Source organism: Mus musculus, chromosome 5 (assembly GCF_000001635.26).
Source record: "Mus musculus strain C57BL/6J chromosome 5, GRCm38.p6 C57BL/6J".
NCBI classification, from domain to species: Eukaryota; Metazoa; Chordata; class Mammalia; order Rodentia; family Muridae; genus Mus; species Mus musculus.
Genome location: NC_000071.6, coordinates 17659307 through 17675477, shown reverse-complemented (window position 1 = coordinate 17675477; position 16171 = coordinate 17659307). Strand labels below are relative to the sequence as shown.

The 16171-nt window shown below is 35.7% G+C and overlaps 1 protein-coding gene across 1 annotated transcript in view; it reads right to left on the bottom strand.

Annotated features, from left to right (window-relative positions):
* Sema3c (sema domain, immunoglobulin domain (Ig), short basic domain, secreted, (semaphorin) 3C) overlaps positions 1-16171 on the bottom strand; it is a 155453-nt gene that overhangs the window by 54791 nt on the left and 84491 nt on the right. Inside the window, exons 5-8 of the mRNA NM_013657.5 lie at positions 12439-12558; positions 4938-5028; positions 2930-3049; positions 294-436 (exon numbers count right to left, since the gene is read on the bottom strand). Of these exons, the coding sequence (NP_038685.3) occupies positions 294-436; positions 2930-3049; positions 4938-5028; positions 12439-12558 (474 nt within the window). The remainder of the gene's footprint in view (positions 1-293; positions 437-2929; positions 3050-4937; positions 5029-12438; positions 12559-16171) is intronic.

Genomic DNA, 16171 nt, shown 5'->3' with positions numbered 1-16171 from the left:
TTGTTTTCTTTGGTAATATGCATTTTCCCATTTGTGTGAATGCAGCACAGTAGGAAATTACAAAACTAGCCAAAACTAGTTTTATGTTTAGAACAATAATCAAAATATTTCCTTGAATATTTCTACTGAGATGTGGTACAATTGTCTCACACAAACTGTAAAGTGCATGATATACTAAAAATCTTCTTTCTATAGTTTACTGATTGATAACATTAAGCAATAAAAACAAAAATATACATTGGAAAGCATATTACATTATTTAAAATCTTTCTTTAAGTAGATATTCTACTCACAGGGCATATTCTTGCAATCATGGAATGAATCTGTTTTGTGCTCCTATTGTTGTCAGTCAGTCTTTCTTTGAAGAAGAAATAGACCTTAGCATCATTTGGATCAGTGCCATCTGGGATCACATGTGCGTCCACAAACATGGGTTCTGAAAAAGAGATACAAAGATAATGTTCTCATTATTAAAAAACCCACATACCATTCTTTGAAATAGACACAGATGCATTTCAACATTAAATAATCCACTGTATATAGGCAAGATTGCAAAAAGTAGTATCAACATACATCATGGAGAGTATCACACAGGCCAAACTAGAGCTCTAGCTTGACAGGTGTTTGTTTTCTTCAAGGAAGTCAAGAAGCAAACCACTCTTAGAGGCAGGCCCTATGCCTAGCAGTAGATGTCCAAAAACACCAATTCAATGAGATTTTTGGAGGGGCTCTATCCCCTAATGTTAGGTCAGGGAATTCTTTTGGTTTGTGTCAGTTTTACCTTATAGGTCTTTGTTTATATATACTTGTTTCATGTTTTTATGGGATTCTTGTGTGTGTGAATGTGTTAGTGTCTGTGTCTATGTAAGTTTGTTGTGCTTATCTTTGGCTCGTTTTCATGGTTGGTTGTCTTGTCTTATTTGAATTCACTTGTTTTTCTTTATCTTACAGTATTTTATTTTACTTTATTAGTATGAATTTGGTGCCTCTTTGTCTTCTTATAAGAGATAGAAAGGGTGTGGCTCTGGATGAGATGAGATGGAGGGGAACTGGAGGAGTAGGGGAGGAAAAACTATAATCAGAATATATTGTATGGAAAAAGTCTTTTCAATTAAGGGAAACAAGATACAACTTTAATCAGAAGAACAGGAAGAAGGAGGAGAGGGAGGAGATGGAGGAGGAGAAGGGGAGGAGGGGGAGGAAGCTGATGAGGAGGAGGAGAAAAGAGGAGGTCATAGTACTGATGAGGCATGAGAACCCTAACACTTTTTTTTCCTTAAAAGACAGCAAATGAAGTGAAGAGTAAACTTCCCAAGGGAAAAAATTGTGGTTAGTGCAGACATAGAAGCTTTCCTTATTTCAGGAACAAAACAACTTTTTAGAACATTCTATTTCTAGATACACTGACAGAACAATTTGAAGAAGTAAAATGACAATCAGTGCTTTCATAAGTTGCCCTATCAGTGAAATAAAATGTTTAATTATGGTGATTCATGCTAAACTGCATCATTAACTAAATAGGCAATTTTGAGTGAGCTTGCAGATTCCCTGGGGGTAGAATGGCAAGCGCTCAGTGGTTTCCTCCCCTCTACATGACAGAGACTGATTGTAATGTTACAGGAAAATCAAATTATTCTCCTGTCAGTGTGTAAATTCTTGGTGGCCCCAAGAATTTGAAACTGAACAAGTATTATCATAAAATCATTATACCTTTGACTTATATTTTATATTAGTCATTTTAAAAAAAAAGTAATTGTGATGGTTTGTATATTCTTGGATCAGGGAGTGGCACATTTGGAGGTGTAGCCTTGTAGGAATAGGTGTGACCTGGTTGGAATGGATGTGTCACTGTGGGTGTGGGCATACAATCCTCACCCTAGTTGCCTGGAAGTCAGTCTTCCACTAGCAACCTTTGGATGAAGATGTAGAACTCTCAGCTCTGCCTGTGCCATGCCTGTCTCGATACTGCCATGCTCTCACCTTGATGATAATGGACTGAACCTCTGAACCTGTAAGCCAGCCCAATTAAATGTTTGTTTTTATAAGACTTGCCTTGGTCATGGTGTCTGTTCACAGCAGTAAAACCCTAACTAAGACAGTAATATATAACCCAAAGTGGACAGGGAATCCACAACAGAGTCAATTAACCTGGACCTTTGGGGGCTCCCAGAGACTGAACCACCAACTAAAGAGAGCAAGGGATGGACCTAGTGCTCCCTGCACCCTGCAAATATATAGCAGATGTGCAGGTGGATTTTCATGGGGTTCCCCAACACCTGGAGTAGGAGCTGACTCTGATTCTGCTGACCAATTATGGACCCCATTCCCCTAGCTGGGACACCTTGTCTGGCCTCTGGGGAGAGGATGCACCTAGTCCAGCATTGACTTGATGTAGTGGTGTGGTGGGGAGCAGACACGATGGTAGGGGATGGGACAGGAAAATAGATGACGAGAGGAAACAAACAAGAAATGGTTCCCCTTTCTCAGAAGAGAAGAGGAGGTGATAACCAGGACGAGGATTTGTGTGAGGGGGTACTGGGAGGAGAGGGTGGCTGATACTAGAATGTAACATGTATAAATAAATTAAAAATAAAAATTGATAAGTAATTCTCTATCACTATAGGTTCTTAGTGTAAGCAAACACAAACATTTTACCATTTAACAAGTAGAAGTATTCATGATGGATATCACTGACATTTGTATTTACGTAGCTCTATAATTATTGTATCATTTATAAATCAATCAATTGGAAACGAGTGATGGCTATTTATTTATCTTGAATATTGGTCACTTTGAGTATAGAAGTATAAGTACTCCTGTAAGATCCTGATATTTTAGTTTTGAATTTCTTTTTCTATTACCAACATATAATTAAATATTAATTTAAAGTAAGATATCAAAGGAGAAAATGCAGTAAATGTTTCTTTACCACTCAGCCATTTTGAATTATGTTGATCAGTTCGAACTGCATTCCTCTTAGTTAAACTTCGGAAAATAGCAGCATCTGTTCCCATGAAGTCTATATACATTCCTGAGAAGAGTTCCTCATCTAGGAAAAAGGAAAATTTGTCAGAGAAATTCTAATGCATTTTGAGCTCACTTTAACATTCAAGGAGCTTTAGCAAAATTCATTGTCCCAATTATTAGTAGAGGTTTGTAGTTAACAATTAGTTTCTGTTGTCTATAATTTATAAAACACTTGGTTTAATATGTTCTTATTGTGATGATTCTATATGGTTAGAACAAATCCAAAAACTACTTGTTCAAAATTTTAAGTAAGGAACAAACTTGGATGTAGTGCTATGTCATTCAACACACTGAATCTTAACATTTTTATTCATAAATTATCAGAAATGAGCTACAATCATAATAGTACGCATCACATGTTAAACTTAGGATTTTACCTAAAAGATGGACATAGTACTTTTATTACCTGATGACACAGAAAGTACGATAATATTGTAATGAACAATATTGGTGAACAAACTAATCATTTAAATCCTACATTTTGATCTTCGGTGGTACAATGCTACTGGTAATGTAAACACAGCTCACTTTTTCAGCCATAACTCTGTTGTAAAAAAATAAACCAATAGGAAAGAAATAAACAATTGTCATAACTGGCCTATTCAAGTAGTTTAATATACATCTACATATATGTGTGTGTCTACACACATGTATATTAATGTATATTATATGTTTGCCATTAGAATAAATATATATGCACATGAAAATATACATATGTATCATTAGAAACTTTGAAGATTAATTTAAATTTTTATCCTAAGTATGGAGCTGTAAGTATTTATTTGGTAAGAAGCAACATAACCTTCTAGTACTAAACAGCTGGACAACATTTGGAGCAAGTGTCAAGTCCTCATGTTTGGCCCATTGACCTGGCCTGCTTCTGTGCAATGCTCTAGATTGCTCTCAGGATTGGGACATTTGAGCCTTTCTCAATAATCCTGTTAGGCAGGCCAGACTACAGAATGAAATGTTTCTAAAATGAGCTCATCAGGTTTTGTATGAGAGCCCCTATCAGTTAAGGACCTAGAATGACAGGCCTCTTGATATTCATTTCTTCTTCCCAGGAGGAACAACAAACCCATGATGACACTTTAGAAAATGACAACGAAAATAAGAATCAAGCACTTTTTAAATAGTTCAGCTGTTTAAACATTTGTTTGAATATTTGTTGTGTACACAGATTTGCCTATTAAGTCAATATAACACACAATCATTTCCCATTTTGTTATAGCTTATTAGTCATAAAAGCAGGGATTGTAAATCTCCACTGTTCAATAATATTGATGAGCACAGCTCTTGGCTATATATACTTATCCGAGAGGGAAGGGAAAGAAATTTAGAAGTCAACTTACAAATTTCAAACCCCATTTATCAAACATCACACTATCAATTATATCTAAAACCTTACAAAAGTCTAATTGTCAAACTGACTTCATGTCTTTCTTTATATCTTCAGTGCCTCTAGCAGAAGACAGATTTTACATATATATATATATATATATATATATATATATATATATACATATACACATATATATGTCCTAAATAAGTACCCTAAATAGCAAAAGACCACTGGGCTTGAGAGAGTAGATGCCTTGTGTATTGTAAAAAACAGAGTTATTCTAATTCATAACATTGATCAGCATTTAACTGATAGACATATTTGAAACTTCGCTATTATTTTGTGAGTTCAATCAAATGGACATAGCAAATCCTTACAGCACATTGAGAGATCCACACAAACAATGATATGCAATTTTATGGAGATAAACCTTTGACAAGGCAAATAAACACACACTGATTCATGATCTTCTCATGTACATCAGTAAATAGTTCAAACATATTAACTAATTAATAAGTTGTGTGTTTTCTATTCTTTAATCCCCTTCCCCCCTTCATTTCCTACTTACTGATCATAACAGACACAGTGTTCACATTCGGGTTGAAAGAGCATCGTCCTTTGCCAGATTCACACTTAGAGTCGATCATGAATACCTGGTCCTTTGTAGTAGAAAAATGTATCAGATGATAATATTACATTATCCAGTGAGTAGAACAAACCATAATTATAATTAATTTATTTTAAATGATCGTTATCCAATAAAATAAACCATCTTCAAAAAATGCTTTCTATCTCTATGTCTCCAATGTGCTATATTAAGACTTAATTGCCCTCTATGAAGCATTCCCTTTGTAAATTACTATGCTCTAATATCAGCAGGGCTAACCCTCATCACACTTTATAGCCCCAAGAACAACATTCCTGAAGTCAACATCATTAAGCCAGTCTTGAAAATGTAAAATCATTATACAGATAGTTGGATATGTTTGTAGAGTCCTATCCAAAAGAAGAAAAGGAACAGCAATGATTATAATGTCTCTAAAATAAGATATTTTAAAACTAAAGCTCCCTTAAGGTCTGCTTTCCCACCAAGGCAGATCAGCAGCCAGATACACTCTACACCCTACAGTCTGCATGCCTCTCAGCAGATCTGCAGTAACCAAAGACATAGGTGAGAATCACGTCCAAATACCCACAGAGTCCAGCTGACATAGGACCTATCCACCCTGCCAAGTTCATCTTCCTTCAGGTCCACATTTTCTCCTGGGCCAAATCAGTGGGCCCTATACTCTCCCACCCCTTACAGCCTGTTTGCCTCTCTCAACAAAACCAGAGAAGAAAATTTCCCTAACCTAAAGAAAGAGATGGTTATATTGTACAAGAAACCTACAGAACACCAAATAGATTGGGTCACAAGAAAATACTCTAGACATGTAATAATCAAAATAATAAATGCATGGAACAAAGAAAGACTATTAAAAGCTAAGTAACATATGAAGGCAAACCCATTAGAATTATGCCAGACTTCTCAACAGAGAATCTAAAAGCCAGAATATACTGGACTGATGTCATCCAGACCCTAAGAGAACACAAATGCCAGCCCAGGATGCTATACCCAGCAAAACTCTCACTTATCATTGATGAAGAAAACACATTTAAACAATATCTTTGTACTAATCCAGCCCTACAGAGGATACTGAAAGGAAATCTCCATCACAAGGAGGGTAACTACACTCAAGAAAACACAAGAAACTATACAATTCACAATAAACCCAAAAGAAGTCAATCATACACACATAATATCACATCCAGCAACAAAAATAACAGGAACTAATAATCTGTCTTTAGGATCATCTGTCTTTAGTATCTCTCAATGTCAATGGACTCAATTCCCCAATAAAAAGACACAGGCTAACAGACTAGATACATAAACAATATCCAGCATTCTGTTGCATACAAGAAACACAGCTCAGTGACAAAGACAGACACTACCTCGGTGTACCAGGCTAAGAAAAAGTCTTCCAAGCAAATGGTCCAAAGAAACAAGCTGGAGTTGTCATTGTAATATATAATAAAATAGACTTTCAACCAAAAGTTATTAAATGAAATGGGATTTCATCAATGGAAAAATCCACTAAGAGGAAGTCTCAGTTCTGCATATCTATGCCCCAAATTCAAGGGCACCAACATTCATAAAAGATACTTTACAAAAGCTTAAAACACACATTGAAGCTCATACAATAATAGTGGGAGACTTTAACACCCCACTCTCACCCATGGACAAGTCATTGAAACAGAAACTAAACATAGACACAGTGAACCTATCAGAAATTATGAAGCAAATGGAATTAACAGATATCTATAGAATATTTCACCTCAAAACAAGAAAATATGCTTTCTTCTCAGCACCTCATGGAACCTTCTCCAAAATTGACCATATAATCAGACACAAAACAAGCTTCAACAGACACAAGAAGATTGAAATAATCACATGCATCCTATCAGATCACCAAGGACTAAGGCTGGTCTCCATTAACAACAAAAGCAACACAAAACCCATATAGCATTGGAAACTGAACAACTCTACTCAATAATAACTTGGTCAGGGAAGAAATAAAAAAAAAAATTAAAGACTTCCTGGAATTCAGTGAAAATGAAGAGATACCATACCCTAACTTGTGGGACAAAAATGAAAGCAGTCTTAAGAGTAAAATGCATAGTACTAAGTGGAGAGATTCCATACAACTTAACAACACACCTAAGGGCTATAGAACAGAAAGAAGCAAACACACATAAGAAAAGTAGAAGGCATATAATAGTCAAACTTAGGGCTGAAATCAACCAGTTAGGAACAAAATGAATGATACAAAGAATGATAATAATAATTTAAAAACCCTTAGATCTGGTTCTATGAGAAAAAAAATCAACAAGATAGATAAAACCTTAGTCAAACTAACTAAAGGGCACAGAGACAGTATCCACGTTAACGAATCAGAACTGAAAAGGGAGACCTAAGAACAGAAACTGAGGGAATTCAAAATATTATCAGAATGTACTACAGAAGCCTATTCTCTACAAAGCTGGAAAGTCTAGATGAGATGGATGCTTTTTTCTGGACAGATACCATGTACCAAAATTAAACCAAGATCAGGTGAGCTGACTAAACAATCTCCTATCCCCTTAGGAAACAGAAGTCATAAAAAACATTTCAACCAAAAATATCAGCCCAGGGCCTGATGATTTCCATGCAGAATTCTAGCAGACCTTCAAAGAAGACCTAATACCAACACTCCTCAAACTATTCCATACAATGGAAACAAAAGAATCACTACCTAATTCATTCTATGAAACCAGAGTCACTATGATACCTACACCAATCCAAGCTCCAACAAAAAATAAGAACTGCAGACCAATCTCACTTATGAATATCGATGCAAAAATCCTCAATAAAGTTCTTGAAATCTGAATCCAGGAACACATCAAAACAATTATTCACCATGATCAAGTATGCTTCATTCCAGTGATGCAGGGATGGTTCAACATACAAAAATCCATCAATGTAATACACTATGTATACAAACTTAAGGAAAAAACTCACATGAACATCTCATTAGATACTGCAAAAGCCTTTGGTGAGATACAACTCCCCTTCATGTTAAAAGCCCTGGAGTCATCAAAAATTCATGGTTCATACCTACACATAATAAAAGCAATATGCAGCAAACCAACAGTCAACATCAAATTAAATCAAGAGAAACTAGAAATAATCCCACTAAAATCAGGGACAATAAAAGGCTGCCCACTCTCCATCATCTACTCAATATAGTACTCAAAGTTCTAGCTAGAGCAATTAGAGAACCAAAAGAGATCAAGGGGATACAAATTGGAAAGGAAAAATTCAAAGTATAACTATTTGTAGATGATAGGATAGTGCACATAAGCGACCCCCAAAATTCTACCAGAGAATTCCTATAGCTGATAAACAACTTCAGCAAAGTGACAAAGTGGCAGGATACAAATTAACTCAAACAAATTAGTAGCATTCCTTTTTACAAATGATAATCAGGCTGAGAAAGAAACAAGGGAAACCAGACCCTTTACAATAGTCACAAATATTATAAAATATCTTGGTGTAACTCTTTCCAAGCAAATCAAAGAACTGTACAAGAACTTCAAATCCCTGTAAAAAGAAATTGAAGAAGACTACAGAAAACGGAAGGATTTCCCATGCTCATGGATTGGTAGGATTAGCATAGTGAAATTTGCCATCTTACCAAAAGCAACCTAAAGATGCAATGATTCTTCATTTCAACACAATTCTTCACAGACATGGAAAGAGCAATTCCTAACTTCACGTGGAAAACCAAAAATCCCAGGATAGCCAAAACAATTTTCAACAATAAAAAATGTTCTGGGAGGATCACAATCCCTGACCTCGAGCTGTACAATAGTGGTATTGAAAATCACATGGTATTGGAACTGAGACAGGTCAATCAATGGAATAGAATTGAAGACTCAGAAGTAAACCCACACACCTATGAACACTTGATCTTTGACAAAGAATCCAAAAACAGACAGTGGAAAAAAGAAAGTATCTCCAATAAAAGGTGCTGGTCTAACTGGCAGTCTGTATGTAGAAAAATCAAAATAGGTCTGTATTTACTACCTTGCACAAAGCTCAAGTTCAAGTGGATCAAGAATCTCAAACTAAACCAGGCATACAAATCTATTAAAAAAGAAAGCGGCAAAGAGCCTTAAAGTCATTGGCACATGGGAAATTTTCGTGAACAGAACAGCAGTGGCTCAGTCTGTAAGATCAACAATTGATAAGTGGGACCTCAGGAAACTGAAAAGCTTCTGTAAGGCAAAAAACACCATGAATAGGACAAATCGGCCACCTACTAGGATATAAATAAATAAAATAATTTTTAAAAACCCTAAAGCTCCATGTTGCTATTTAATTTTTGTGGAATATGTTTTCAAGATTTATTTGTACATGAAATAAAAGTAGCTAAATAAAAGGAGGCCATAAAATTGAGAGGTTGTAGCAGAGGGGAACATCGGAGAAGTATCAGGAAGACGAGAAAGAGGGAAATTGTGTAATTATATTTTAATTTTATAAAATCTGGGTAGTAGATGACAATCATTTGACCTTCGTTGACCTCAATGGTCATGGCAAAACCAATTTAAAATGTAAGAGAGTTTGCATCATGGTAATCAGAGTTGAGAGGCTAGTTAGAAATGGCTTTATTAAATGAGGACAAAATACATAGCCAGAAGTTTTCTTTACTTGTAGAAAATATTAGTTTGCTTTTGATAGATGAAGTATGATATAGGGGGAGTTATCCCAAGGCAATAATAGCTAAGTGAAGATAAAAACAGAATGGAAATTCAGCCTCCTGACACCTAACACATCTGCTTTATGAAGAAAATAATTATAAAACTGAAAGGAAGCAGGAAAATCGAATAATCTTGCTTGTGGTCCTAGAGGCAGGAGCTGATTTCCCTGGATAAGACAGTGCTGGCAGAGGAGGAACTGATAAAATAGCCTAGATGGTCTCTAGTGGCTCACTCCTTCACCACTTGGCATCATCTCCTCTCCATGATCCTGATTACAGTCTAGTTACAGTCTACAGGGGTGAAATATGAATGATCTATTTCAAGAAGAAATAAGAAATAAGACTCTTCATCTACTTCCTAAGAATTCAGCACTATTCTTCCCTGGTTGGTCAGTAATCCTTCTTTTCTAAGTATTTATGCACTTGACCTTGTAATGTTTGAGTCCTAACTTTGCATTTTAATAACATTTGAATTAGCTTTTCTGTGGCATCTATAGACATACTTTGTTATATCTCCCTTGACTCCATCCACCTAACCCTGTGAATCCACTGAGCATTCTCTTCCCCTCCTGCTATTATATCTCAGATATTCCATCACCACCCACACGCCACTGCCCCCCTCACACATAAAGTTAAACTCTATGATGTGCATGTGAGATAAAATATGTAGTGGTTTTTTTCTCTGTCTTTGTCAAACTTTCTGTGACTAGCTATTTCAAGACACAGCTGCTGTGATTTCCCTGTGACTTGGAACTATGAGCTGACTAAACCCTTTCTCTCTTAAGTTGCATTAGGCAGAGAAGAGTATTTTATCTCAGCAACAGAAAAGAAAGCAAGGCAGTGTCCTCTGTATATACTCAGAAGTAGAATAGCTGGGCTATAGTGGTGCTACCTACATCTTTTTTTAAATCCATTTTTATTAGATATTTTCTTTTATTACATTTCAAATTTTATCCCCTTTCCTCATTTCCCCTCTGAACCCCCCCCCCCTCATATTAACCCTAAGCAGCTATGCAGGAGCTCTCATCAGCAACGAGTACAACACCATTCTCATCGTTTTCTCAACAGCATTTTTTTCTGTACACAAACAGCAAACTTGCTGAGAAAGAAATTAGGAAAAGTATTCCATTCACAAAAGCTTCCAGCCTACCTAGAGGATAAGCTTAACCGTGGAGGCAAACCCCTCTACAGTGAAGACTAGAACACTCAAGAGAGAATTGTACAAGGACACTAGAAAATGGAAAGACCTCCTATGCTTACTAATCCACAAAATTAGTGTTGTTTAAAAGGCTTTATATCTAAAAGTGGTTTGCAAGTTCAACAAAATCAAAATATCAATAATGCATTTTTCAGAATTAGGAAAAACAAACTTAAAATTCATATAGAAACACAAAGGTCCTGAGCAGCCAAAGCAAATGAGCAGAATGAACAACCCTAGAGGCATACAATTGGTGACAGTTAATTATACATGGAGTCACAGCGACAAAAAGAGCAGGTGAGAGTCAACATGGCCGTTCATCAGGTTTTGTTGTTGTGTGGAAGAAGAGCTCTATTTAAAATGTTTGACAAGGTCTTGGATAACTGGACGGAGAGTTGTTAGGAGAAGCTACGTGGCTGAGAAGTTTTTCTATGGTTAGAGGAGGAGAAATCCCAGAAGTTACAGAACAGAGATAACTTTAACAAGAGGAAACAGTTCTGTCTGAAAATGGAAATGAGATTAAATGGTGAGAAAAAGGGAGGACCATATGACTTTTATTCATCTAACTGCATATGAGTATATATAAATTATATGAAATGTACTAGAAAGTAATCTTTGTCCACCTACGTTAGCAGTAAAGAACATTGCTACTTACTAAGGAAAAATAATTTCAAAAAGATCATGAACAGTAATATCTGGAGTTTCAGATCCATAATTCTGATCTTTAAAAGCCACTTAAGACATGACTTAGGAACTGGACTTCCTAAATTTAAGTTAAAAAGCAACCTAAATATCACTTTAAGTAATTCAGTTTCTAAAAAACCGTGTTATGGGAAATAAAGAATTAAAGCTGGGTAAGGCTCCATGCATGGCTTTTTTTCTGCATGGCTTCTACAGTCTTCTGCTGTACTGGGCAAAGAAACCCAGCCTTTGATAGCACATGTCAAACGCAGGCAGCCTTCTGTTTGACTATACATTCACTGACTGTTTGACTGTATTAAGCAAGCTCCATACCATAATAACTTATATCACCTTAAGCAATAAAAGTGTGAGGTGAGAATGAACATAGGGTGATGTTAGTTTTAAATGAAAGCATGGTTTATCGATTTAGAAAGTTATTTTTCAACAAAACATGTAATATCCTGTTTCAAACACATCTTAAAGTATATATCCATAAGGGTGAACTGAAATTAAAATATAAGTGAAATGAATATGTATTTAAAAGAAATAAGAATAAACATGGTATTTCTTGCTTCTGAATTTAATACTTTTTATTTAATACAATATGAAATTACAGTTTTCCTTTGTTTTAAAGTTTGTATGTTTAGAAAATAGTAAAAACATTGAACTTGAAAGTCCAATGAGCACAATTTAGCTTGGCTTGACAGACAACATCAATATAAAATATATTTCTGTGTTTAAAAATATGAAAATATTTTATTATCACTGACAAACCCAAATCTTTAATTCTAAAATGCTACCAAGTTTCTGGCAGTAACACCAAAAGTGACCGTAGAAACTGTCAGGCTCACCTCTGACCTCCTTCCCCGGTTCAGGTAGGTGCACACTGGGCTGAACGCTCCACTCCCACAGACATACAGGTGAGTACGGTTGAATGTCTGAATCACCCGGACGAAATTTCCACAGCCATGCTGGCAAAAGAAAGCCATTTAGTGAGGCCACATCTTCCTACTGTCCACAGCAGCTCTGCTAACCTGAGCTTTCATGTGGAAGCTGACCTCTGCTGTTATCAAATCCTACAGAAACTGTGTACAACTTGTAAAGGGAATCTGGAAACACCCATCTAACTTACAGAATAAGAAATCAGATGTTGAAATTTGGCAGCTGAAAAGTCTAGCTGCTTGTAGATGGCTATACATTATTACAGAAGAATACCTCAACTGAGATTTACCAAACCTAAGCTGGTGATCTCAGAACACCAGGCGTTTTCCATGACTAGAACAGACAAAGCCTCGCCTCTTAACAGAGCTCAGGTGGAAAAAGTAGGGATTGATACAGTCTTTGCTGTTTCTACTTCATCTTTCCCAATTCGAAGACTTTAGGTGAAAATGCTCTCAAGTTTATTCTCCACAACATGTTAATGAGTCTAACTTTGGACATGTTCATCTGCACATTTTCTACCTGTTTAATGCTATCATTAGGGGACATCTTCCAAACAACAAAAACAACAACAACAACAACAACAACAAAAAACAACATCAAAAAAGCCCCACAAAAAACCAATAGGAGAACAACCCGCTTTATTGCAATCATCTGTCTTGCGAATAAGCAGTATCAATTAAAATAATTCATTTTCACTGCAATGCTTCATATACTGTGTGAGGGTACATCATACATATGTGGGAAGGTGTTGATGCAAATCATATATGTGTGCTTGTGTATGGAGACTTGATATTGATGTCAGGAGTCTTTCTCAATCACTCTTCAACGTATTCACAGAGGCATAGCCTCTGAGTTAAACCTAGAATTCACTGATATGGATAAACTGGCCAGACAGTTTATTCTGAAAAATTTACGGTCACCATCTGAGCACTGGAATAACAGGTGACTCTGCTACCAAGTCCACCCAGCATATCATTTACAAGGGTTCTCTGGACTTGAACCCAGGTCTTCACACTTGCTGCTTGCATGCTAAATGCTTTAACAGCTCATCTGTCAACTAAGCTGAACCTATGTTGGGTTTTATGCTGAACAGTTTTACAAGCTCATTCTTTTATATGATCAAATTCAGAAATGCAGGTGTACAACATCCAGTCAGCAAGGTGAATCAACAGGAAAGTTTATTTTTACCAAGCCTGAAGCCCTGAGTTTCATCCCCAGAAAATACAGTGTAAAAAAAGAAAAAAGAAAAATGAAAAAATAAAAACAGAAAAAAGAAAAAACCTTTGAAAATACATTCTCAGACTTCCACTTGTGTTTGTACTTACAGAAATCATACACAACTAGATAGATAGATAGATAGATAGATAGATAGATAGATAGATAGATGCAAAAGGGTAATGCAGACATACACCTAGCACTCACACACACACACACACACACACACACACACACACACACACACGTGCATGCACAATGTATAAACATGTTTGAAGTGGAGTTGTGCTCATTCGTATTCCGTATTATCATGAGTTCACCATGGTAACCATGGCCACCTTTTCTAGTTAATACATGAAAGTCATCTTAGAATTCATGCATAGCTGCAGCTCTCTATGAAGGATGGTGGAATCATTCTGTCTATCCAGTGTCCCCACTAAATAAGCTTTTAATTTCATGTTTCTCACTTGGTTCCAGTTTAAGTGGGCAAGGGTGTCATTGCTGTACTTCTAAATTATCTGTGACCTTTCAGGAGTCTGTAAGTTCTCCATGGCCAAATTAATCACTCCAAACTCCACAGATGATAAGCTCATTACTTTTGCTGATTATAAATTAATCAAGCCTGAAACAGAATGATATTCCCTCTACAAAGTCATTTTTCTCTCCAGGAACATTATTGAAAATACTTTTATCATCTGAGGTGAGTATTGTGTAATAAAAGCTATAAATGTATCAAATTTAATGGCATTGTCTCCCTGTATAGTTTATAATATGTGCTTCTCTTTCACTGTTTCTGGGTCCACCATATAGCTAGTATTTATGTTACTACACAGTACAACAAAGTGCTACAATAAAAGCTAAACTTGATTAAAAATTTATATTGTCTTCTATATTCCACCAATTTTATATTAATTTTTACTTGTCAGCAAATATATATTTCTTTTTGTGCATGGGAATTCTAAGCAAATATTTCTACTATAAATTATTAATAAATCTTTAATTCTAATGTCAAAGAAATTAATCCTTAAAACCCAGACTATACACTTTATTTTTAAAGTTAAGACAGTAGTAGGCTATGTTAAATACACAGTGTTATTTCTTGACCCCTGCTTTTAGAGGTACCTGGAGGTTAAGTATATAACCAAGAATGATAACATAATACCTGGAATAAACTGCCTCACTGAAGTGTGGTGTGTGTGTGTGTGTGTGTGTGTGTGTGTGTGTGTGTGTGTGTGTGTATTACATGTCTGTGTAGGATTTGTGAGCAGAGACATGTGGTTATCTTTTTCACACTCAAGTTTAGACACTCTGGAATTCTCTATACATTAACTTCCAACAAGACATACTTCAGTGAAAACTTAGAAAGGGGAGTTTCTGGCTGGTTTGCCTTGAGCTCTGTAGACAACTGACTTGGATAAATCGTTGCTATAGTAAAAGGAAAAAGGTCAACAATATATTTTATATTTTCATTCATAGAACTATACTTATTTCGTCCTACGTATATGTCTATTTATTATCGATAATACTTTCTTTCTTTTGTGATAGAAGGCATGGGAGTAATTATTTCCTCTATTTTACTATTATGATTTCCCAGAACACTCAACGTTTCACCTTATAACAGACATGTATTGAGCATTTCATATAGTTTTCTTAAGGAGTTTTCATGATTCTTTATTTTTTTTCTCTTTGCATCTCAGTTTCCTTAGAAAAATAAACCAAAGATACTTTGATTGCCTTTATTCATATAGATAGCTACAGTAAGAAAGGTTTCAAACACATGTATAATAATTAATCCATGCCTTTACCCATCTTATCATATATCACAGATTAAGAACCCACATTTTAATTTTACAGTTATCAATACTAATGCAACCTTAGCATTTTTATATTATTAACATTTTTAGGCTCCTTTATCCACATACTTTGATTGCATTTAGTCTCACAGCAATGCTTCAATTAAGTAGCTGGATTTCAATTTACTAATAAAGAAGTTTATCTCCAAAAGAGATTAAATGGAGTCTTCCCCTTGGACTGGGACTCTGGCTACTACTATTGTCCATATTTTCTCCAGCATTTTTACTATCAGCAGACAAATTTCTACTATGTGATACTCAGTGCACCTCCCCCCTCCTCCTCTAGAAAATACTCAAGTGATGCTGAACAGGTGAGGCAATCTTGATAGCTCTGCTCTTCCCTTGTACAGCATCATTTTCTGACCTTATCAATTCTGACATAAACTGCTGTGTAAAATCCTTTTCAGCAAATATTTATTATGACACTGTATTTAGGGTTAGGAACACTTGAATGCCTAGTCTACTTTCTGCCTTCAAACAAAGAGGAGAATATATCAATCCTGTGGTAAGACCCACGAAGTTTTCATAGGGTTCTATACTAGTGCATACATGCATAAATACATTCATATATGAA